Raw genomic sequence first — 24542 nt, 5'->3', positions numbered from 1 at the left:
AAGACTAATATTTTGAACATAAATGCTTTATCAAAAAGTATTCTGTCCCTGAATAATTTTTAGTTTTCTCCCTATTTAAAAACATATACACAATAAATACATGTGTATAAAATGCATACGTCACAATATATATCTAGTATGTGTATACATACATACATGTATATGTCTATATAAATACACACACATATTTGCATTTGACAAAAATTCTGATGATGTGTTTATATCCAAGATATGAGTAATATGGGCTAGACAATCATACAGTTTCATGAATTAACAGTTCATCACACGATATTCAAAGAGTGCTGATCCCCAATCAATGCCAATCTGCAAGTCTCTAGCAGTGTACTCCAAAGTTCTGTCTCAACCCCGAATGCTTTCAACATTTTTCTTAATGACTTGGATGAATATACAGAAGGAACATTTATCAACTCTCTCTAAAGCAGAAAATTGGGATAAGTAACTAATACGTTGGATGACAGAATCAGGATTTTTAATAGCTTTGAAGGCTACACAATGCGCTAAAACAGATGTCAAATCGGTAGTCTGCAAAACTCTAATGCAGCAATGATAAGTCAAAATATTGCATGATACAGTTGTACAATCATGTTCTGTTGCATTCCATTCTTATGTTAATACTAGTTGAAAAACATTAATAACTATCTTGAAGAATGTAAGATGCTAATTTTTACCTTTTAGCCAAATCATGTATAATGCAGTGAAAATGTGCCCAGGAAAGTGTGATTTATTTTGTAACTTTATCCATTAAATTTTGTCATCTAGAGTACGCATTTCAGCAAAAACATATCTGCCAATAGAAACACATCTGCCAGTATTTTATCACACTTTTTATTAAATATTTAGAGAAAGTCTACCTTTGGATGCCAATTTATAGTTTCTGGGACCTCCCTCTTAGCTACTGAAAAGTGAAAGTAAAATTCTGAGTTGTCTTTTTTTTTTCTAGAAAATACACTGATTTATTTAAAATTCTGCCCCATCACCAGAAGAGTTTTCATTTTTGTGCCTTCTGTCTTATTATTTGGTTGGGGGAGGTAATTTTTTTTACACATAATAAATACCTCACACTCTTGCTCTAGAGATTAAGAAAAATTTTTTTTAATTCGGTACCTTATATTAAGCTTCAGAATACCCTTGAAAAATGATCTTTACTATAAAGCCACAACATTATACATATAGACAAAAACTATAACTGGGTAATGTTCAGCAAAACAGATAAAAATACAATACAACAGATATTACTAATTTGTGGTTTTCTAAGTCGACAGGCTGCCCACATGGATCCATTTCTATTTGAGTTCAACATCACTAGGCTAAAATACACAAGATGAAGTTTGATAAAGATAAATAAAAAGTGTGAAGTCTGTTGTTGTTTTATTAACTATACAAATAAAGGATGGTGGAGATCTGACTTGGCAATTCATATGCGAAAAAGCTTAAGAAGTTTTAGTCAAATACTAGTATGAGTCAAAAGATAACACAATATTAAGAGCAGTATCCAGATCACAGATTTAAAAGTCCTTCCCCACTCCATGCTAGCGTACTGCGTTAAATTCTGAGTATTCTTTTAAGAAGGATATGGCAAACTACAGCATTCAGAAGAGGGGAGCAGAATGGTGTACAGACTCAGCCATGCCACATAAGGCATGGTGGAAAGAATTAGAAACATTTCCCTGTATTCAAATATACAACTAAGGTTTTACTACACCTTCTCTTTGCCATAGGAGTAGCAAAGAAGGGATCTAAAATTGAACTCATTTTTCCTAACAGCAGAAAGATGTTCTGCTCCATTTTCTACAGTGAATGTTATGTAGAGATTAGCAAACCAACTGTGAACAATTCAAGAGTAAAAGATTACCCAGTCCCTCGCTCAGTGCCTTGGCACACGGGAGCTTAATAAATATTTGCTGAGTTGAATTACCTCCTTGCAGTTCCAATTCATCAAATGGGAAAGGTATATGCATGATTTCACCCATTCCATGCATGCCATGGCCCTAAATACCAAACAAATAAAAAAAAAGTCAAAGGTACATACTAAAAATCTACACCTGGTCATACTGATGCCTAGAGCTGAAGAACAGACAGCTCTAAGGCCACATCTAGCTCACTTCCTCGCCCACTGTACAAATGAAGTAACTGAGGCCACCACAGGTGAAATGACTTCCTCATGGTCACACAGGCAAGATCAGAGGCAGGATTTGAACCCAGGGCCTTTGACTCTTTGTCAGTGGTTTTTCCATTGTGACATACTGCCTCCTCATCTCTCCCTTTTTCCATATTCCAAAAATACTTCATATCTCTTTCCTCCTTAATCACAACTGGCATCTTATTCATCTCTTCAGTTTCTTAGGAAGAAAGATTGCTTCTTTTATCTTTACATTATCAGAATCTAGCAGAATGCCTTGCTTATAGGCATTTCATTTGTTGAATTGAGCCAAATTACAGAGAGCTTTGAAAGTTCACAAAGTACTTCACATAAACGATTTTAATTTGATCTTCACAGTAACTGTGAGGAAGGCACTCTAGACATTCTCATTCCAATTTACAGATGAAGACCCTGAGGCTCAGGAAGCTAAGGCACCCACTCTAGCTCACACAGCTGGAGGCAGACCCAGCATTCTTTCCATCGTACCACAACTGCCTCTACATGACACTAGATGGAGCCATATTAGTAGCAAAACTGCCCCCTGACATTCAACTTTAAACAACTTCCCACCCTGCTCCTGTCCTTTTTGAAAGGTTAGAGCAACAAATAAATCTCTCTATAATCTTTTTGATATAAGCATAAGGCTCCTAAATAAAGAACTTTACTTCAGGGGGAAAATTACACAAGCTAAAACATTGTGCTTTAAAAGAAATTGAACTTTCAAACTTGTTTTACTCTTAAGAGTATGATTACTAGACTTGTCTTTTCACTGTTATCCTATCTCATAGGCAAACAGTTAAAAATTTAAACTCATACATAAAAAGCACACAAAGAAATAAACATATGACATTTTCATCAAAAGTCCATTACTTATATTTTAGCACATTAAAGAAAAATATTGGCTCTATTAACTTGTATATGACATAATAATGGTATTCTTTTAGGTAAAAGCAAAATCAAGTATATTTTTTCTTAAAACTATGACATTTTAGAAGTTTATTCTCTATTGCATACAAAAGAACCTCACTAATTTGCATTATAATAATAACCAAAGAACTAGGAAGATTTTGAGTATCTTCTATTGCACCTAATTCACATTACAAATGAGAAAACAAGACCAGAGAGATTAAGCAACTTGTCAAAGGCCACACAGCAAATCAGTGGCATGACCAGACTAAGAATTTATATCTTCTGAAGCCATTCACTTTATTCTCACAATTCCAAATTAATCAAGCCCAAACTAAAGTTCAGTCTCATTCTAAGCAGAGAGCTGTCTAAGCAGAGTTAAAATAAGTCAAATTTTAGTATTTCAAATAAGCTTATAATACCTGAATCAAAACTGCAGAATGTGTTAAAGCATCATTCAACATTGTAAGCACATTCGAAGTAGGAACTACTCCAGGATCATGACCCCAGGAAGTTATTAATAAGCGATCATACCCCTACAGGATACAAATGAACAATAGATAAGCCAAAAATAAGTAGTCACTTTTAAACATAATTTTAAAAACATTTTTAATAATTAACTTTATGGTCAACAGCAGCTCCCACTCTCTCAGCACTACTCCCTCCCATGCTGGAAAAAAAAAAAGTCACACGCACTCAGAATACCTGAAATATATCTGGAAGTTTTCGCAGCCTTGTCCCTTTGGAAAGTAAGAGAGATGGTGGTCCTTGCCCAGTAATATGGTAAATGTATAATTTAAACCAGACTGAACTGACTTCTGGTATTGCTGGCCCAATATGCTACAACAACAACAATAAAACAGATCTCAACACCAAATTAAAGTGGAAGCTGAAATTATTAATTTCATGCATTCACTAAATACAGATGATGATCAAGTATTTTTCCACAAAATGTTAAATATTTCATTTCTGTCATTGCTACACTTGTGAAAATACACTTCAAATGACCCAAAAATATAATAGCCAGAAATCTGTACCAACAACTGAAAGACAAGGCAGCAGAATCTAGCTGAAAAGACTTTCACTGTACATCAGAAGTTAACAATGCAAAGGCAACATGTCACAAGTAAGACCATGCACTCGAACAAACACTGACTGAGCACATGCTTTGTGTGAGGCTCTGTGTTTGGTGCTATAAGAAATACAAAGATGTATAGGACAAAGAGATGAGTATACACCAAATACTAGTGGATCATAAGTATCATCTTTATACTGAATGGAAAATATTATGCCTGTAAAAGCATCCTTAGAAGTATGGTAATCTGATGACATGATGTTTCACTGGTATTCAAACCTAAGGTAACTAGAAACTTCTCTTGTTGTTATAATATATCTGCAATTCAAGAATTCTGCCGAGGGCTCCCCAGTGGGGGGGGGGGACTTTATACTTTGACAGACAGAGAACAAGAAGCAGACATAAGGAGTGTTGTAGAAGCCGTTTCCTCTCTTTACCCTGTCCTCTTCAATTGCATCTCAAGGGTTTGCCATGTGTACAAAAGTAGATGAAATAAAGTGGCAACTTCCAAAAATAATTTCTAAACTTTGGATAACTGTAGGAATATTCGACATAAAACTTAGGATGTCAGAGTCATTGATTTTCAATTATATAACATCTTCACTCCCATTTGCATGAGACTTAATCTGTCCTTATCAGACATTCCCAAGAAATGTGAGATAAAATTTCATAGCTTTCAGGAATGTGTACTTTAAAATATTTTATTACTGAATAAATGTTCATTATAATTCTAATTTTAGGATGAAAATCCTTATTGCCACGCAAAACTTCTCCAAGCAAAGGTGATAATCCTGTGGCTCCATAAGACAGTTGTTTATTGTCTAATTCTGATATCTTGGAGGTACCTAAGAACAACTCAAGGTTAAAGAGGATTATGATGACCTCCCTCTGTTGTCTTCTGGGTGAAGCATTACCCTTTGAGTAGATATTTATTCTTTTTACAATATTATTACCTGGGGAGTACAGCTGCTGATTGGTCGGATTTCATTGGTGAGTGGAGCCATGGAAACAAGTAGAGAATAATTTTTGTTTAAGACTCTACTACAGGTGGCAGGATCCAAACCAAGGAGGCTTTCACATCGTAAAAGATCCAAAGGAAAACCTGAATTATGAATAAGCACACACAATACGATGAGAATCAGTGAAAATCTGAAGGATAATGGGTAAGGGAAAGACTTTAAATGCCTTTTGTCTTGAATTTTCTTAATGAAAACAGTTCTAATCTGGGAGGAAAAATCACTACAACTATTAATAACTTCCTAACATACTAGCTAGAGAACAAAAAACTAAAGCTAATGCTTATTCACATCCTAACTTATAAAGTATAGCTGGCAGAGAACTATCATAAAAACATGCCTCTAGTTACAAACCCAATATTTTATCTATACCCCAGGATCAAGTATGTAAAGACGATCTATTAAATTTTATTGTAAATCTCACAGAATTATGGCTTTAAAAATCATATGCAGTCATCATACCATAATTAGGTTGTTCTGGTTGTGCCGTTTGTGCAACTAGATCTTTATTGTGACGTAAGAACAATATTGTGTTTCTCAGAGTAAGTGCATGATCAAAATATCTTTGTGCTTCTCCTTCACCAGTACTCTGCACCTAAGCCAAGAGAATAAATCCAACAGATAAAAAATTCACTTCAATAGATCAACACATAACATGGTACAGATAGACACTAAGTTCATAGTTAAAAATCAGTAAGTTTGTCCAAGCAGTATGAAACCCAGCCCTGCCACTTCATTTGTGTTTCAAATTAACACTCTCTAGCTGGAGCAATGAGAAATGAAACCAGCAGTGCTCATATGTGTGGAGTAATACTGCCACAATTTGAACAGTGGCTTCCCACTTTCTTCATGACATAAAACACCAAATGATTTTAAAGGATACTACAGAATTAACAAAATAGCATCCACTGCTGATCCATCAATATCAGATATATCACTTGTTGCTAACAATGATAAAGGCAAAACCAAGAGTGATTTATTAGAAAACTGACACCTCAGTAAACTCCCTAAGGAATAAAAACTAGTTCTTCTAGAAGAACTGAAGAGTCAAGAGCTGAACTCAATTTACTTGGATGTGGTGCTAACAAAGGCAAGGTCATGATTATATCTCTACACAGGCCAATTAATCTCACAAAGGGGAAAAATATAGGTTAGGGTCATGGATTGTACCTCTTTTATTGTCTAGTCCTGTCACAAACTTTGCATTGCTCATCACAAGTAGAAGTGAACACAAAATACAAAGCATGTGTCGTACTGACACTAGGTTAGTAATGTCACCTTCATATATGAAGAGCAGCATATATATATTCTAAGAATATGGAAAACCAGAGGACAAGTCCACAATATAATATAAAAAAACATTAATCCCGGTGAATAGATAAGGCCAACCAAATGAGCTAAATCAAAATTAAAAATTAAAAAACTGGGAGTAAATTACTGTTAAAAAAACTAAACCCTGGAATACAGAATACTTTACCCAGGATTAACTATAACATATAAAAGGGGAAAAAAATATGATAAAGCTGAGCTAACTTGGTAATTACAATAGTAATGAAAGACAGGATGAGGTTAAAAAAAATAGCCTGGGAATCAGAATTCATTGTATTAGCACACAAGGAAAGTTCGTAAGTAAAGAAGAGGCACAATAAGAAAAAGGGCTGATGTGATTTTTAAAATGTTGGAAGACCAGTGAAAATCCAATGTAAGATGTACAAAATAAAAGTAATGAAAATTATCTTAGAAATGTTTCCTTTACTAATAACAGGAACAGACATTCTACAAAAAAAGGAGTAAAACAAAAATAATATTAGGTTTTTTAAAAATAGAAACAAATTAGAATTACCACAAATTGAGTGAACAGAACATTAATATGCAGGGCTGATAAAAGAAGACCAGAAGGCACCATAATTATTAGTCAAGGAAGAAATTAGGCGCACAAATTGTTGGCAGACAAAGAGAAGGAACACCACAGAGAGGAAAATATCAAGGGGATAGAAAACACCAATAAAGGGGCAATCAAGATTTATAGCTAGGAAAACTAGGGCTGTACTCACTGGGAAAAAGTTGGTTAAGGGCAAATATGGCTGAAGTCTTCAAGACGCTAAAAGGGATAGTGAGAGTGGACATGAATAACTGTAATACCATGGGATACTGTTCCACATTTAAAGGTGGAACAAAAGTTCAGGTAAATCTCACCAAATGGTGAACGTAACAGTGGCATATTAAAAGATATAATTTAAGGAAACAATCACAAGATTGTATATTTGGGGCTGTAAGGGACACTAGCAGCTATCTAGTCTCTTTTATTTTACAAATAAGGAAACTGAGGGCCCAGAGAGAAGGGACTTGCCCAAGGTCACACAGCTCATAAAGTGGCAGAGGCAGGACCTGAAACCAAATCTGATTCCAAATACAATGCTTTTTCCACAACCCCAAAGCTATTCTGGAATCAAGTTACTTTCAGACCCAGATTTCTAATCCCCCTTCTACATAACTAAGTTAATTATTTCTATAGAGGTAGATTGATGGTCATGTCACTCTTTCCAGCAATCAGTGGACTCATTCATTCAATATGTCAGGGCCTCAAAGACTGACAAGAATAAATGCACTTAAAACATTTAAAGAAGAAAAATAAATGTATCGAAAAAATGGTAATACTTGTAATCTAGCTTCTTAATTTTATCAGTGCCCATTAGTTCTTTCTGCTCAGAAGGATGGATAACTACACTGAAATTTTCATATTAAAAGTTTAAAATTACCTTTTCAAGTTCTACAAGAAAGCTGTCCAGAGATTCGTCTGATAGTTTCCCAACTTCAAACATAGTGACTGCATGACTTTTCAAGTTCTAAAAGAGAAATCCAAGAAAGGAAAAACAAGTTTAATTTGTAAATATTTTCCAAGTTTTCCTTTCTTTTTTTTTTTAAACAATTCGAGTATGCTTCAATTTAATAAACTCCAATAAACTACATTCCACTCCTTCCCCCCACCCCACAAAGAAAATCTTTTTTTAAAAATCAGGGGATTCTTTATATTTGACAAAATGATTCAATACAAACTCTTAAAAAACAGACTGACCAGTTACATCTTAAATATGGCTTGGGTTACCAGAAAAGTCATTACATATTTTTAAAAATTAAATTATATTGATGTCTTTTTTTTTTACACCACCTGCATTTCCCACTGTTTCCTGCCTATCTCTCCCTCAAAGAAAGCCATCACTTACAAAAAGAATAGAAAGGAAGAAAAAATAGTTCAGCAAAACTAATGAATCAAAAAAGTCTAACACTATATGCAATATTTCAAACTCAATCTTTCTTACCTCTCCTCTTTGGGTATGTATATATTTGCATACTTGTTTTCAGAAATAAATCTATCATATAAAGCAATGTATATATGTATCACATTAGTTCCTATTTAACCTATTTTACAATTTTAGAAGTTTTCAAGTTTTAAGAAGAAATGTACATACTGGTGAAAGATTTCCCATCATTAAAAAGGCAGTGAGAGTGGAATCAAATAGGAAGGCAATACGCTTCGTGTATCCTGTAGACAGACTCAAGCTGCTTATGCTGGCTGTGTCAGCTAAATTTAAAAAAAAAATGTGCAATCCATATTTACAATCAGCTAAATCAAGAGCTTGCTTTGTTTGTACAATCACTAAAAACAGTTCACTAATCTAGAAATACTGCAATCTCATCACTTTTATTTCAACTTTTTTTCAACTAATGATGAGAAAGCATATATTCATTCAATGCAAAGAATACATGTAAAGAATACTGAAAGCATAACAGAGGCACCCAATCATACAAATATGAAATTAAACTCAAAAAACATATCACTGTTAATAAAGCTTCCATGTATATGAAAGATTTAATGAGAATAATTTTAACTTCATTTTTATTTAATGATATCTCAACAAATTCTAGAGATCTTCTTTCAGTCTTCTTAATATAGATGTCTTTTTCATATTTCACAATTGGATGATTATTTTAACCATCAAATTCTCACCAAGTATTTCTTTAAAAAATTTAATAAAATGTACAAGTTTTGAACTTTTCTATAAATATGAAAATAAATTAGTAGTCATCTTCATTTTCTTATGCTTATTTCCCATTCTCATTTTCCACCAAAAAAATCAATTTTTTTCAATTCTTAAACAACAGCAACAACTCTGAACATATGTGAAAGTTAATACTGTTTTGATACACAGGTTAAGTTCATTTCAAATTTTCCACATTCACAGACATAATGTGAATTAAACCAAGAGTTAATGCTCACCTGGATCTTCTTGACTATTTGTATCTGTATCAGTTGCTGAAGAAGCTTCTTGAACAGGACTCCTACTTTCCCCACCATCCCAAGAAAGGAACATCTTTTGTGGATCTAAAGTATTCCTGTTGAAGAATGAGTAAACTTAAATTGAACATACATCTATGCGTGACCCTGTGAAAACATCTACTAATGTTAGCACTTATATATTATATACAATTTTAAATGTATGCTATGTTCTGACCAAGACCTGGGGTATCAAACCAAAATTGTGTTTATCACAATTAAGGTCTAAAATACACATGAGAAATTAGCTGAGAGGCAGAAGGAGACAGAAGGAGAACCAGACTGGAAATTAAGAGATTTAAATTCTCATACCAGACCTACCACTAACTAGCCATTACCTCGGCTAAGTCATATTTTTCTCATCTGTAAAATAAGGGAGTTTAGAATTGCTAAGGTCCTTTGCACTTTAAAAATTCCATGATTCAATAAAAGTATTTACTTTAATCGGTTCACAGAAGGAACATTCCGCCATGATGAATGAAGTTGATCCAAATTAATTACTTGTCCTTTCTTATGGGCAAAACCTAATCGACAGTACATGGAAACTGCATTCTGAAAATAAAAATATACAGATTATTACTTAGATTAAAACAAAGTACCTATAGGGAATGTATGAAGAAAAATATCAGGACAGTTTATAACCGTGGTTTCTTAAACATTATCACACCCACAACTACCCAAGTAGTTTTTTTAGATAGCTGCATCTCCTCCTAGAAATACTGACAAATCTGAGAAGAAAATACAGGAGGGCCCAGAAAGTACTCATACAGGCCAGTTTTCCAAAGACTTAACAATTCTGGTTTCTGTTACTCTCTCAGAATATTCCTGAAAATCTCAAACCAGCCTCCAATCCACCTAGCCTCATTGACTTATATTAAGAAGAAAAAGTTGACAAAAACCATTAGGCTTTCAATTCAAACAACAAAATAAAATTAAATTTTTATATAAAATTACATACCTTCACTAGTGATAAGTCTATCTCAAGGACATTTGCAAGCTAGGAGAAAAAAGGCAAACATAAGAACTCAAAAATAAGAGCTTATAAAAGAGGATGCACATTAGCATTTAATGAACATTATTATTATAAAATTGAAAAACTATAAAAGTGATGCAAAGAACCAACCAAATTTAAAAAAAACCAAAACCCTCAGGTTCAGAAAGGATGTAATACTCATTCCTGCTTCTACAGGGCCGCCCAGGTGACTTCTCACAGCTGCTTAGCTTAGATGGGGGCATCCTAACCACTCCTAGACCTACTGGGCAGCTCCTAGCTGCCTAAAATGCTGACATGCCTCCTCTCCTTTCTCTACATAATGACTTCCCTTGGAGGCTCAGCAACTCAGACTCCTCTGGGGAGCGCACCTATTTCTCCCCCATCCCCATTATTCTCACTTCTTCCACACTTATCATGTATTTCTTTATCTGTGCACTTGCTCCCCCTGCCCACCTCCATGGAATTTTAAGCTCCCCAATGCTAGAGACCATCTCTTTTTCGTCTGTGAATGCCCAGTAATCAGCACAGCTTAGTGCATAAAGAGCCAGGAAGATACAGGTTCAAGTGTTGCCTCTAACACATATTGGCTGTGTGATCCTGGGCAATTCAGTTCACCACTCAGTGGTATAGAAACTCTCTAAAACCATAAGATGCTAAGAAAGAGCTAACCCACAGTAGCAGAGGGAATTTCTTCATTTAAGAATTTCCTATATCCAAGAAGTTACAGGTCTAGTACCTATCCCTACCTTGCACATAGTAGATATCTAACAAATGTTCCCTCAATTGAACTGGTACCATATGGTAGAAGCATGAAGACTGACGGGACTGCATGAAATAAAGAAGCCAGACAATAAAGGAGGAGAAAGAATAAGGACCCAAAAGAAGAGGACTCAATTAGAAGGATATGGTACTGTAAGTCAAGGAAAAGCAGAAAAGATAAGCCCCAGCCACCATAATTCACTATCTCTTCCATAGTCTTACCTCCATCAGACACCACACCCTGAAGAACTTTCTACCCTAGGGCCCCATTGTCTTGATAGATGACTACTACTCCCCTGAATCCATGTTTCATTTCACTTCCTTCTCTCTGGCCTCTCTCCCATAACCTTGCCAACAACCTTGTCACCCTCCTTCCACCTCCAACCCTCTTCCTATTCTTAGACCACTCTGCCATTATTCCTCAATATGGTATGTAAATCTACTCTCTTTATGATCCCACTCACCATCCCTGTAACCAAAGTACTCCTCCCTAACCACCACTCCCTGAGTTGTTGTCTCCCCCAAAAGAATATAAGCTCCTTGAGGACAGGGATTATCTTTGCCTTTATATTTGTATCCCCAGCATTTAGTACAGAGTTTGGGACACAGTAAGTGCAAAATAAATGCTTTATTCATTCATTCATTCATTCATTCCCAAAAGGAAGAATTACTAAAAAAAAAATTTTTATTTCATATATTCCCTGACTCAGTTATGATTTTAAAAGGTCCCTGGATATATGAATGTAGTTCTACAGTCTTTTGCCTCTAAATAGTAAGATTAAGGAAAGTAATTTGATAAAATGTATAGGATTAACTATGTTTTAAATTTCCAATATGAATGTATAAGAAATAATTTGAAGAAATTACTTTCTTATGAGCTATAAATTCCTAAAATACATTAGATTTTTAATACTATTTAAAAAACCCAATTTATCCAAATCATCAAGTCAAATTTTGTCTGCTTTATTACAAGTACATTTTGTTTCTAAGACTTTGTTTGTCATAAGAACTGTCACACTTACCTCTGCAACATTAGTGTGCTCATCTATTGAAACAAATATCTTGTAGAGTAGAGTTTCAAAATAATCACCTTGGACCCGGTTCATTACAAAACCTTCAAGCGGTGGTACTTAAAAGGAATATAAATTTCCTTAGGGATATAATTTTAATAAATATGAAACCATAGTTTAAATATCTTACCAGGGATAGAAAGTCAGTCACCTGAATCTGATTTTTTACTTAATTTTTAGTGACTCAGGGAAAGTTTCCAAAAACTGTCAATTAGCAAACACTGTCAAAACCAAATAAAAAACAAGAACAACACGGAATCTAAGTCGGTGGGTCCCCCAAGGTCATACAGTAAAAGCCATTCCTAACGAAACTGTCCATTTTACAGCACACCTGGAGAAGTGATGATATAACTTCTACCTGAGAACCTCTGTTGATGGAGAATACACTAAACCTACACAAAGCTCTTGAAGTGAGGACCATACTGTCAAGCATTTAAAAGCAAATGCTAAACAGATTACCAGAGATCATTCATTAACTCTATGAAAATATTAGCTGAAAAGATGACAGAGAGAATTAAGGCTGCTCCAGTGGAATTTGGGATTATTCTCTGGTCAACTACTGCATAAGGTCCAAGGCAGGGAGCAGATGCCTTTAGAAATGAGGTCAATGTCATGAAGAGCAGTGACTAGGTTGGAAGAAAATATGTTGCACTCTATCTCCCTATTCTTTTCATTTAGTACTCAATCTTTTCTCCTGTTCTGCTTCTCCTTTAATCTACCTCCACTAATCTCTCTTAGTTTCCTTATCTCTCTCTTTCCCCCGTCCTTTAAATGGCCATCACTTAGAATTAATGCAGCCCATAATTTAGAAACAGTTTTTGTATTTATTTAATTGAGCTTTTGCACTATATGTTCTTAATTTTAAAAGCAGATTTCAAATTTTTCTCTTGGAAAAAAGTCCTAAAGCTGATCATAAATTTATTTTTGCTGGTATATGACCTTAAGTTGATTTTTTTTTTTGTTTTTGTGGATCAGGAAAGTTTCCCCATTTCCATCTTACATCTTAGATCCTTAAGTTACAACTAAAATTAATTTTAACTTAAAAGTATAAACTGCCAATCGATACATTGATGTAAAAATGTTTAATGTGTATTTATCTGCCAACCAAAAGGTAATTAGTATGCTACAGCACTGGCATAGGCATACAACAAAAACAATGGCTGAAAACATTTTTAAATAATTGTCAAATAAACTGTAGTGAAAAAAAAAACAACTGCTACAAGTGTACAGAGAGGGGAAAGAAAACTTCTGAATGTAAATGTTTTTTGAATAACATATGGCTTAGACTGGGTCTCAAAGGACTGGCAGGCTTTGGAAAGGTAGGGAGGAAAGAAAAGGATATACCAGGTGGATGGGACAGTAGAAATAAAAGCAGAGAGGTAGGAAATTACAAAGTATCTTCAGGAGACAATGAACAACAACTAATGTTTATGTAATGCTTTAAGGTTTGCAAAGTGCTTTCCTCAAAACAATCTGTTTGGTTCAAGTGAAGGGTTTAGGAAGTTGAGGAGCTAGAGATGAGACTTGGAAGGAATGTGAAGACCAAAGCATGAAGGATCTTGTATGACAAGTAAAGAGTTTGGATTGCTTTGTATATGCAAAGCCACTGAAGATTTTTGATTCGGGAATATGGCATGGTCAAAATTGTGCTTTAGGAAGCTTTATAATATGAAAATGTGCATGATGAGTTAAGAAGAAATTAAAGGAAAAGAGACTAGAGACAAGGGAAAATGAGGCTATTTCATGAAAGACTAAATTCTGAGGTTTCATCTTAAATCCCTCAAATATGACAAAATACAAAAATAACATGTTGGGAGGCTGTATGAAGCCAGGTACACTGTTGGTACAACTGTGACTTAGACCCACTTATGAAAAACTTGGAATTTTAGTAGCAAAATCACTAAACTATTAAAGCCCAATGATATTAATCCTGGGGATATGTTCCAAGGAAGTCAAAAACACAAGGAAAGTTCCCCAAAATACAAAAATATTCAGAGAGACAATTTTGATAGTATCAAAAAAACTGAACACAAAGTGGGTGCCCATCAATTAAATACCAAGTGAGTGTCCACCATTGATAGACAGCTAAATAAATCAGGATATATGAATGGAATGGGATGTTATTGTGCCATAAGAAACAGTGACTTTTATAAAGAATCAGAGAAACTCAACAGATGCAAAGCAAAGCAGACACAAGCAAACAATTTACATATTAATGAAAAGGAAAACAACAATGAAAGACCTCAATCAATGTAACACCTAATCTTTCCTCCAAAGGACTAAGAAATAAAATGATATCTTCCTCCTCTGGACTATAACAGCTTCTTGCTGTTGCTGTTGTTGTTGTTTAGTCATTTCATTTGTAGCTGATTCTTGGTGACCCCATTTGAGGTTTTCTTGGCAAAGATACTGAAGTGGTTTGCCATTTCCTTCTCCAGCTCATTTTACAGATGAGTAACTAAAGCAAACAGGATTAAGTGACTTGTCCAGGGTTACACAGCTAAGTAAGTGTCAGGAAGATGAGTCTTCTTAACTTCAGGCGTGGTACTCTACCAGCTGAGCCAACTACAACCAGTATAACAGCATATGTTGCAGGCATTACCAAAGTGTTGGCTGGTTTTGCTTAAATACATTTATTTATTATAAGGGAGGGTTATTGTCAGGAGGGAGATAAAGAAGAATCACTGAAAAAGGACAATAGTGTTTAAAAATTTTTAATTTTTTTTAAACAAAGGAATAGCAGACATAAAAGGACAAATAATAAAATCACTGTGCTAAGCGCTGGGGATATAAATATGGAGGGGGGGCTGCTCTAGTCTCTAAGACTAGAAAGAATAATATTCACATTTATAAAAGGGTCATAAGGTTTACAAAACACTTTCCTCAAAACTACCATGTAAAATAAATACTGTAAATATAATTATCTCCATTTTACATGGAGAATAGTGGTATCATTAACTGAAATACAGAAATCTGCAGGAGTTAAGAGGGGCAAAATGAGAAGCATTTCTATTTATTTATATAGCACTTAAGGTTTACAAAGTAAACAAAGGTCATCTCATTTGATCTTCACAATGACACTGTGAGGTAGATATTGTTCTCATTATACAGATGAGGAAACTAATGGTAAGAAAGGTGAAGTGATTTTGCCCACAGTCACACAGCTATTACATATCCTCTCTACCACCTAGCTGACAGAAGTTCAGCTTTAGATTTAATTTGAATTCTGGCGGAGTAACCACATGTAAATATCCAAACATTGAGAACTATGAAAGTAGAGTTTGGGAGAAAAGTCAAGCTAGGAATAGATTTTAAAATGTTCTGCATACACGTGAGAGTTCAAGTCATTAGACGACATGTCTTCTAAGAGAAAGTCATTAGACGACATGTCTTCTAAGAGAAAGAACAGACAGAAGAAGAGACTTGAAGACTGAAGCTGCCCACATTTAAGGGGCAAGAAGACCTGGCAAAGAAGACAAAGAAGCAGCAGTACAAACAGCAGGAGGACAGCTGAGCATAAAGCAGCATTACAGAATTTCAAGGTGGAGCTGCAGCCACAACACCAAAAACTGCCAAGTTCTAGTGAATGAAGACACAGAAAGGTAACTGGATTCGGCAATTGTGATGTCCTTAGTGACTTTCAAAATCGCAACGTCAGAGACAAAAACCATACAGAGTTAAACAGGGAGTAGGTAGTGAGGGCATAGAAGCTATTATCAGAATCTATTTGTAGAACAATAATTTGGCAGTGAAAGAGAGAAATACAAACAATATCCAGTCAGAAAATACTAATGTACATTCCTTAATATCTAAATTAGGCTCTTGGAGCAGGTATGATTCATTAGGTTTTTCAGATTTTGTGCTCCCTGTGTTTCACATTTTGAAAGTATTTTCAGTATCAACTAACTCCTCTTTAGAATATGTATATCACTAAGTAGGTTCTTCTAATATAAATCATGTCTAAATATATTTTATGAGGTTAAATCTTTTTTATCACCTACATACCACCCAAAACTATAAATCACATAAGAACAGTTAACAAAGGTTTCATGTTGTTTGAAGGAGAAAATAAGCAAAGTAAATTCTTTCACTAACAGGGTCAAATCATGTCACAATAGGACAAATTTAACCATGTTCACCACTGCTATCACATTCTAGAGTACAGGACAGCTGGAGATTCAGAACTATTCTAAGACTCTTTTGTGTTCTCCACCACTAGTACAGAGCTTAAACACAAAAACATTAAAATGTCCCAAGGAAAAATAAGAAGACCAAATGCAATAATCATTTAAGAAATCAGGAAAATGAAATATTTATTGGGAAACTTAGTTATCAGAATGCCCCCCACCTTCCTTAACCATCCTACTCATCCATGAAAGCAGAACTCAGATACTACCCACTCCACAGACTTCTAGACCTCCCACATCAATAACAACCTTCTTCCTCAAACAGCATTCTGTAACTCTGCAAAGCACTTCTTATGAAATGCTGTATTACTGTAAAAAACTATCTGGGTTGGCATCTTATCCATCTATTAGACTGCAAGCTTCTTAAGAGCAAGGACCATCTCCTACATAAATATTGTTATCTCCCTTGGTGCCTAACACATTTTTCTGCATACAGTATCCACTACAGACACTTAATAAATGCTATAATGTATCATACTAATAGTACATACATACCTGCAATACAACTGTCGTCCGATATGGGTACATCAAGATAAATAAATCCTTTGTTATATAAACCTACAGAAACAAGAATACATTGTTTTAGATTTGCAAGACTAAACTAACTATTTTCTGTTCTCTTTACTCCCTCCAACATCCCCCCCCAAAAGACTGAAAATATTTTGCAAGATAGCAGACATTTTGCACTTCAAATTTTTTAAAAAGAAGTTTTAAAATGTGTTCGATATTTTTCATTTTGTATATTTATGACACTATTAACATTTTCTATATACAACTGTAATGGTTTTTTTAAGATTTAATTATCAGTAGCTTAGAAGATAAAAGGGATGTGGTTAACACTAATGAAGAGACACAGACAGCCAAACAGCAAAGGAGCTAGTGAAAATTTTGACAAGCTTAAAGAAAAAGTTAAGAAGCTTTCTGCCTGGAAACAGAAGTAAAGAGGAGGTTGAGAGCATGGGGCAAGAATTATGCCTACTTAGGAGCCTACTACAATGTTGCTCCTTTAGCTTAGAGACACTAGTTAAGTTCCTTCTCTCTCTCTTCACTCAAATGTAATCCTACCCTTCTTCTCTTTTACTCTTCCAAATCTCTACTACAAATACACAATTATAGGTTATATAAATTCTTTCATGTCTACTGCTTATATATTAAAGTTCATATCTGCCTATTACTATATGCCTTTCACACTAGTTTAAATCAGAGCTCTCCTGGCTTGTAAGATCCAAGAGAACCACAGGCTCAGAGGACCATAGGTTTAGAGCTGGAAGGCACCTTAAAAGCCACTGAGTCTAGTACCCTCATTTTGCAGAAGAAACTAAGACAAAATCTGCAGATGAAATGAAAATAATTTGCAGAAATTAAGGACCAGTGATGTTAAGTGAATTGCCCAGGGTCACATAGCTAGTAAATGTCTGAGGCAAGATTTGAGTTCAAGTCTTCTTGACTGTAAGCCCAGTTGTTCTACCTACTGCGGGAATATGTTTGCAAAATTTTCTTGGTATTTAACAAACAGTTCTTCATTTTGACAAACTACAAATAAAAATGTGTTACCATCTCACCCATGTTGAGTCTCAGAATTAAAAAGCTAAAGGGAAAAAATATATTTTTTTGCTCCTTTAAACGAGACTTTTCTTTATTTGTCTATGTTTCTAATAATATGAGGCTCGCTCCTCTTAACAATTTATAATAGCAGGTAGAATAGATTAAAACTCATCTCTAACTATTCCTCCAAATCCTCCAAACACACTGTCCCTTCTCTGAACTCCAAGGGTATCTACAGCCAATGCTATATTACTTAGCACTAACCCTAACCAGTTCACAGTGCCATTAATTGTTCTCTATTTGTTAAACACATGTTTCTCTCATCTCCCCAACTAAACTATCTGAAGGCAGGAACTATCTTATACCTAAAATCACAGGTTCACAGTTTTAGAGTTAGAAAGGACTTCAAAAGTCATCTAACTCCCTCTTTTCACAGATGAAGAAACAGGCCCAGAGAGATTTAAGTAATTTGCCCAAAGTTACACACCAGATAATTTTCTGAATATGCTCAAAATTAGATAAATCTCATGCTGTTTTAAGTTTCTAGTCCACTTATCAGTTAGTGTGGTTCTACTGGAAAACAATGAACATTTGACATGTCTGACTGTATGTTTCCATAGAAAACGTAGTTTCATCTACATTAACTGGGGAATAAATGTTATTAAACCTTAATGGCTTAAATACAAGTTCATATGTTGCCTAAAGGAATGTTTTAATAACCACTTACTATGTACTACGTTGTAGTCTAGAGATCCAGACAGCTGAGGACCTGAATCGATGATCTTATCAATAGCACATTTCTCAGACAAAGTGCATATCTGAAGAAAATAATAAATTTTTAATTAAGCGTTATCCAAATTGAATCCCTAAGTCTCTTAAAAACTGTTAAAATGTTAAACTAAAGCTGTAAGGGTTATAAAATTAAGAGTTCATTACTTTTTTAAGATACTTCACTCCATTTGTTAAATGTCCTATAAATTTCACCCCTAGGACATACAAAATTGTGTACATTGCTATCCATTTGGCTACCAGAACTAGAACCTTAACAACAAGGATTTCAAGTGAGCTTGCTATACAGACCTAAAAAGATACTTAGCCGTTTTCTGTTTGTTTGTTTGTTAATGACTATCCAGTATTTAGGCTGAGACTTTTAGTTTTATTTTCCTGCAGAAAATAGTATGTTATTAGAACCACCACAACTAAAGAGTTTTTTTTCACAATGCTTTATTATATCATGGAAGTGTCCTGGGTTCTCAAAGACTACGACAGCAGAATTCAGTCTCTTATGGTGCTTCCAAGCTGGAAAGACACTGAGACCAGATGAGAGACTATGCCCATCAAACAAGGAGCAGCCTAGCTAAGCTCAGTGGAGAAGGCTGATAAATTTTGGCATCCCAGGATATAATGAAGACCATCTATTAAGAATAAAGTGTTTCATCCAGAGAAGAACTATGGAGTCTGTTTACAGATCGAGGCATAATATTTTCTCTTTTTTTTCCTTTCTCATGGTTTTCCCTTCTGTTCTGATTCTTCTTTCACAACAGGACTAATGTAGAAGTATGTGGAATTTAATTGTACATGTATAGCCTATGTCAGATTTCAGGCAATCTGGGGGAAGGAAGGGAAGGGAAGGTGAAATTTTAGAACTCAGTATCTTATAAAAGTGAATGCTGAAAACTAAAAATAAATTGATTTTTAGAAAAAGAAGTGTTTGAAATTTGCCTAGATAGTAAGAGTATTAATAAAATCACAGATTTTTTTGAAGTACTAAAAGTAAAAAAGTATAGAAATGTATTTTTGTAGCAAATTCAAAACTAATCTAACCAAAAATTCTATAGTAAACTCAGAATAAAATAAATATCTAAAATTACCTTTATATCATCTTCTGTGATGTAACCAGCCTGAACCACCCACCATGCCTCTATAGTAATTTCTACAGGCTTCACTGGTAGAAGATCACGAGCAGTTTTCCTTCTGAAAAATTTCTGCAGTGGCACAGTCCATTTGAGATAACATTTAACATGTATAGGCATCCAAAAAAATTATGACTTTCCCTTATGCCAGAAGAAAATATCGTACCCTTCCTTTTAAGAGAACACTAGAGGCTGAATAAACATTGATTTCAAAATATGCTTTAAAAGACACAATAAGTATTCTGGATAGACAACACGAAGTTGACAGAAGGCCAAATTTAGTGGCAAGAAGCCCTGGGTTCCAGTCCTAGCCCTGATACATAACAGCTATCTGGCCATGGGCCAGCTGCTTCAGTATCCAAGGACAAACTCATTAAGGAGAGACATCCATCCCCAAGTGGCTCAAGTGGAAAGAGTTTCTAAATCAGGATTACCTTATGTGGATAAAATCATAGGTCAGGGGCAGGGAGGTATTCAAAATTATTTATGTATGCATGTATGTAGGTATGTACATGTGCATGCAAGTATGTTTGGGGTGTGCATATCACAAGTATTTTGAAAGGGAAAATGTATTCATCTCCTAGAGTTCTCTCTAACTCCTACTGACCCATTCCAATTCAAAAAATTTAAGTGAACATATGCAAATTTAAGTAAAAACTGTTTGAAAAGGTATAGTCACTTCTCCAATGTAGTTAATATTAAGAATGGGGAGAAGAGGTAAATTAAGAAATAAAAAAATGCAAATATCCAAACACTTTTTTATTTAAACATTTCTACGTCAAATCTTGTTTTTCAGCACACTAAAGTGTAATAAATTAATTGCAGGGGATAAATTAGATTTTTTGCATAAACATATATTTTGAAAGACTTTAATTTGATAAAAGAAACTGCAATCTATGATCCTACCAGTACAAAAATACTCATATTAAACAGAATTGTTTGATAAAAGGGTGGTTCTTGAACAGAAAAAAAAAACAACTTACTTTTGATGACCTACACTGATTCATAAGGTCAATATATTGATTTCTTCCTATGCCAAGAAGCCTTAGACCTGAAAATAAAAAACTCTGAATTACACATTCCTTATATACTTTTAATATTAATATACTTTAAATGATTCTTACTAATTTATTCTCAGCTTTTATTCTTCCTTGAATACTTAGCTGAATATTAAGTCCTAAAATCAAGAATAATTAGCAAGAAATACTTTGAAGCAGAATTAAAGGTATTTCATAACAACCATAACAACGAGCATTACTGTGATTACTGAATATTTCTCTGAATGAGATAAAATTTCAAAAAGCAGAAAATCTCTTAATTTCAAGAGAAGAGAAAAAAATTACAGTTTTCAAGGAAAACCTCCAACTTTTGCATGGGGTTTTAATTTAAGCCAGTTGTCTGGAACTTGGAATTCATTTGCCTATAAAAACAGATGTTAGGTCCCAGGTCAGTCTGTGAAAGCCTACGTACCTGAAGTATAGTACTCTCCTAATACTAACAGTACTTCATGGTGCAGTTGAAATAGTTGTGTGAACTTGGACAAGTCACTTAACCTCTCTGAGCCTCAGTTTCCTCATCTGTAAAATAGGGATAATAATACTCACACTACCTACCTCAAGAGTTGTCATGAGGATCACATAAGATAAAGGGTTTCATAAATCCTAAAGTGCCATATAAATATAAGTTATCATTTATAATTATCATCATGATTCATCTCATTCTCATCTTTCACAATCGAATTCAGAGAGATATGAAACAAGTCACTGGTCTACTATTATTCTTTCACATTTTTTGTTCCATGACCTATTACACAAGTGGACAAAATAACCATCTCTTATAACTGAATAAAGGTATCGGGATATGTAAATTCATCTTTGGGTTCACTGAAAGCATCTTTAGGACAACTCTAATAGGAGACAGGAAGATGGGGATAACATGTACCTCATTTCATTCCTATACCGTCTTGACTTCTTCCACTAGATCTCTATATTTTTAAAAATTTCCACTCCTTGTAGCTTGGACATTATGAGCATTTGGTACAGTGACGTCTATTAAAAAATATCGTTCATAAATTTTTGTTGGACCACGTAAGGAAGGTGAAATCTTAGTGTGTGTAAAGTGGATTTTTTGTTATTCTTTCTTAAAGTTTTCTTCCCAGGATCCATAGCCATAACAATCTCTACTTCCCGAATATAACATATGAGTTCTCACAATGATGGTTCAAAAAAGTTTCTACTCTGCAGTCACGGCAGATATAGGGGCAAAGTGATGTGAAATTGTGAGGCTACTGCTGGCAATATGCCTTCTTTGTCTGTTGCCCTATAAAGCACGTGGGCACTGGTCAGTGACCAGAGATCCCCATAGGAGTGAATGTGCAGGCCGAATGCTGTGAGTGCCTTAATCGGCCCCCATCAAGGCTCGGGAAGGGGAATCTGTGTTTGCCTCAACCAGCCCCCACTGAGGCTTGAGGGGATTTAGGGAAGTGCACATGCTGTGCTGGTCTCGACTGATCCCATAGAGACAAGCAGTAGTTGCCCCGCCCCCTCATGCCAGCCCCTGCAAGAAGGGTTGTCAGGGAATGCTGAAGTAGTTGGAGCTCCCATTATCAGCAACCTCCCTTTGAGAATAGTAGGCTAGAATAAAGTAAGCTTATTTAACCCCTTATTATGACTCCATTCTTGTCTTCCCATCTGACTGGATCAAAAGCAAACCTGCTAGTAAGAGAGGTGCTAGAAGCCCTCCTGTGTCTCCTTCCTAAGAAAGGGCATAATTGGTGTGTTTACTTGTCCAACAGACCATGCTAACTGTGTGGAATAGTTTTGTCTGTGATAAGCACAATCATCATCATCATCATCATCATCATCATCATCATCATCATCATCATCATTTATTAAGTTGGAAATAAAATAACCTGGGTTCTAGGTGACCTGGGTTGTGCTCTTGGGTCTACCATTAATTATCTGTTAAATCTTAGGCAAATCTCATCTTTTAGAGAGCTCATTCTAATCATAGCAAAATGAGAGCAATAGACCAGATGACCTTTTTAAAAATCCTTTCTAATACTAGAAAAAGTAACCACAAGGTGTTAAGAATATTTCTATGGAAAACACCTCTGTCTTGATCCTACCCCCCCTACCCCCCGCAAGAACCTTGCTGCACCAAATACTCCCTATTCTTTTCATCTTCAGTCTCTACTCTTTCTCTCCTGACTCTTTCCCCACTGACAAAAAAAACTACTCAAGTCTCCCCTATCCTAAAACCAAACAAAATCCTTCCCCTCAACCAGCAGACCCTCAAATTATCATTCTATATCTCTCCCTTCACTGCTAAACTTTTAAAAATAAGTAATGTTCACTTGTTGCCTATACCTCCTCACTATTCCATTTATCTCCATCTAAAGCAGGAGTTATTACCTTGGGGCCCATGGACCCTACATGAGTCTGTGCATTGATTTTTTTAAGGGGGGAGGGTATCTGTGGACTTGATTGAAAAGTTATATTTTTATTTCAATATACTTGGTTTCCTTTCAAAATCTTATGCCTTTTATTTTATGCATTTAAAAACATTATTCTGTACTACTGTGCTAAAAGAAATGATGAGCAGCTAAATCACTACTGATTAGAGAAATGCAAATCAAAACAACTCTGAGGTACCACACACCTATCAGATTGGCTAACATGACAAAACAGGAAAATTATAACTGTTGGAGAAGATGTGATAAACTTGGAACACCAAAGCATTGTTGGTGGAGTTGTGAACTTATCCAATCATCAACTGGAGAATGGCTGAATAAGTTGTGGTATATGAATCTTATGGAATACTGTTGTGCTACAAGAAATGATGAGCAGGTAGACTTCAGAAAAACCTGGAAAGACTTATATGTACTGATGCTGAGTGAAATGAGTAGAACCAGGAGAACACTGTACACAGTAACAACCACATTATGCGATGACTAACTTCCACAGATGTGGCTCTTTTGAGCAATGCAAGGATCTAAGACAACTCCAAAGGACTCATGATAGAAAATGCTATCCACATCCAGAGAAAGAACTATGGAGTCTGAATGCAGACTGAAGCATACTATTTGATCTCTCTTTTTCTTTTGTTGTTTTGTTTTGTTTCCTCTTTCTCATGGTTCCTCCCATTGGTTCTAATACTTCTTTACAACATGACTAATGTGAAAATGTCTAATCTGAATGTATATGTAGAGCCTATATCAGACTGCACACCATCTTGGGGAGGGGGAAGGGGAGAGAGTTCTTATTCCATGAACCCTTGCTTGATCTCCAGCTAAAAGCTCTGCTGCCTCAAGTTTTCTGAAAGCACTCTTTTCCGCATCTCTTCTGTGTCCCAGACTAATGGAACTGTCATTATTTTCCTCAGAATATCACAAGGCCCTTGAGAGCAAAGAATTTTATCTTCATATTCTCATCACTTATTAAAGTGCCTTGCATATAGTGGTTATTTAATAAGTTTGCTGAACTGAACTAAAAGGTAAGCATATTCAGATCACATATGAAGCTCAGTGCTGTATTCGGTTACAGCAATCACATTTTAGATAGGACAAAGATAAGCTGGAA

The 24542-nt window shown here is 35.1% G+C and overlaps 1 protein-coding gene across 1 annotated transcript in view; it reads right to left on the bottom strand.

The window, feature by feature from the left end:
• Positions 1-24542, bottom strand: part of FAM91A1 (family with sequence similarity 91 member A1) — a 61299-nt gene that overhangs the window by 15133 nt on the left and 21624 nt on the right. Inside the window, exons 5-19 of the mRNA XM_020964956.2 lie at positions 20946-21013; positions 19921-20034; positions 18777-18867; positions 17000-17062; positions 12270-12376; positions 10453-10491; positions 9934-10046; positions 9438-9553; positions 8629-8741; positions 7918-8004; positions 5621-5753; positions 5096-5244; positions 3773-3907; positions 3490-3603; positions 1937-2009 (exon numbers count right to left, since the gene is read on the bottom strand). Coding sequence (XP_020820615.1) covers positions 1937-2009; positions 3490-3603; positions 3773-3907; positions 5096-5244; positions 5621-5753; positions 7918-8004; positions 8629-8741; positions 9438-9553; positions 9934-10046; positions 10453-10491; positions 12270-12376; positions 17000-17062; positions 18777-18867; positions 19921-20034; positions 20946-21013 — 1515 coding nt within the window. The remainder of the gene's footprint in view (positions 1-1936; positions 2010-3489; positions 3604-3772; positions 3908-5095; positions 5245-5620; positions 5754-7917; positions 8005-8628; positions 8742-9437; positions 9554-9933; positions 10047-10452; positions 10492-12269; positions 12377-16999; positions 17063-18776; positions 18868-19920; positions 20035-20945; positions 21014-24542) is intronic.

Source organism: Phascolarctos cinereus, unplaced genomic scaffold, assembly GCF_003287225.1.
Source record: "Phascolarctos cinereus isolate Bilbo 61053 unplaced genomic scaffold, phaCin_HiC Scaffold_4;HRSCAF=312, whole genome shotgun sequence".
NCBI classification, from domain to species: Eukaryota; Metazoa; Chordata; class Mammalia; order Diprotodontia; family Phascolarctidae; genus Phascolarctos; species Phascolarctos cinereus.
Note: the sequence above shows the minus strand (reverse complement) of the source record. Positions and strands in the feature narration are given on the sequence as shown.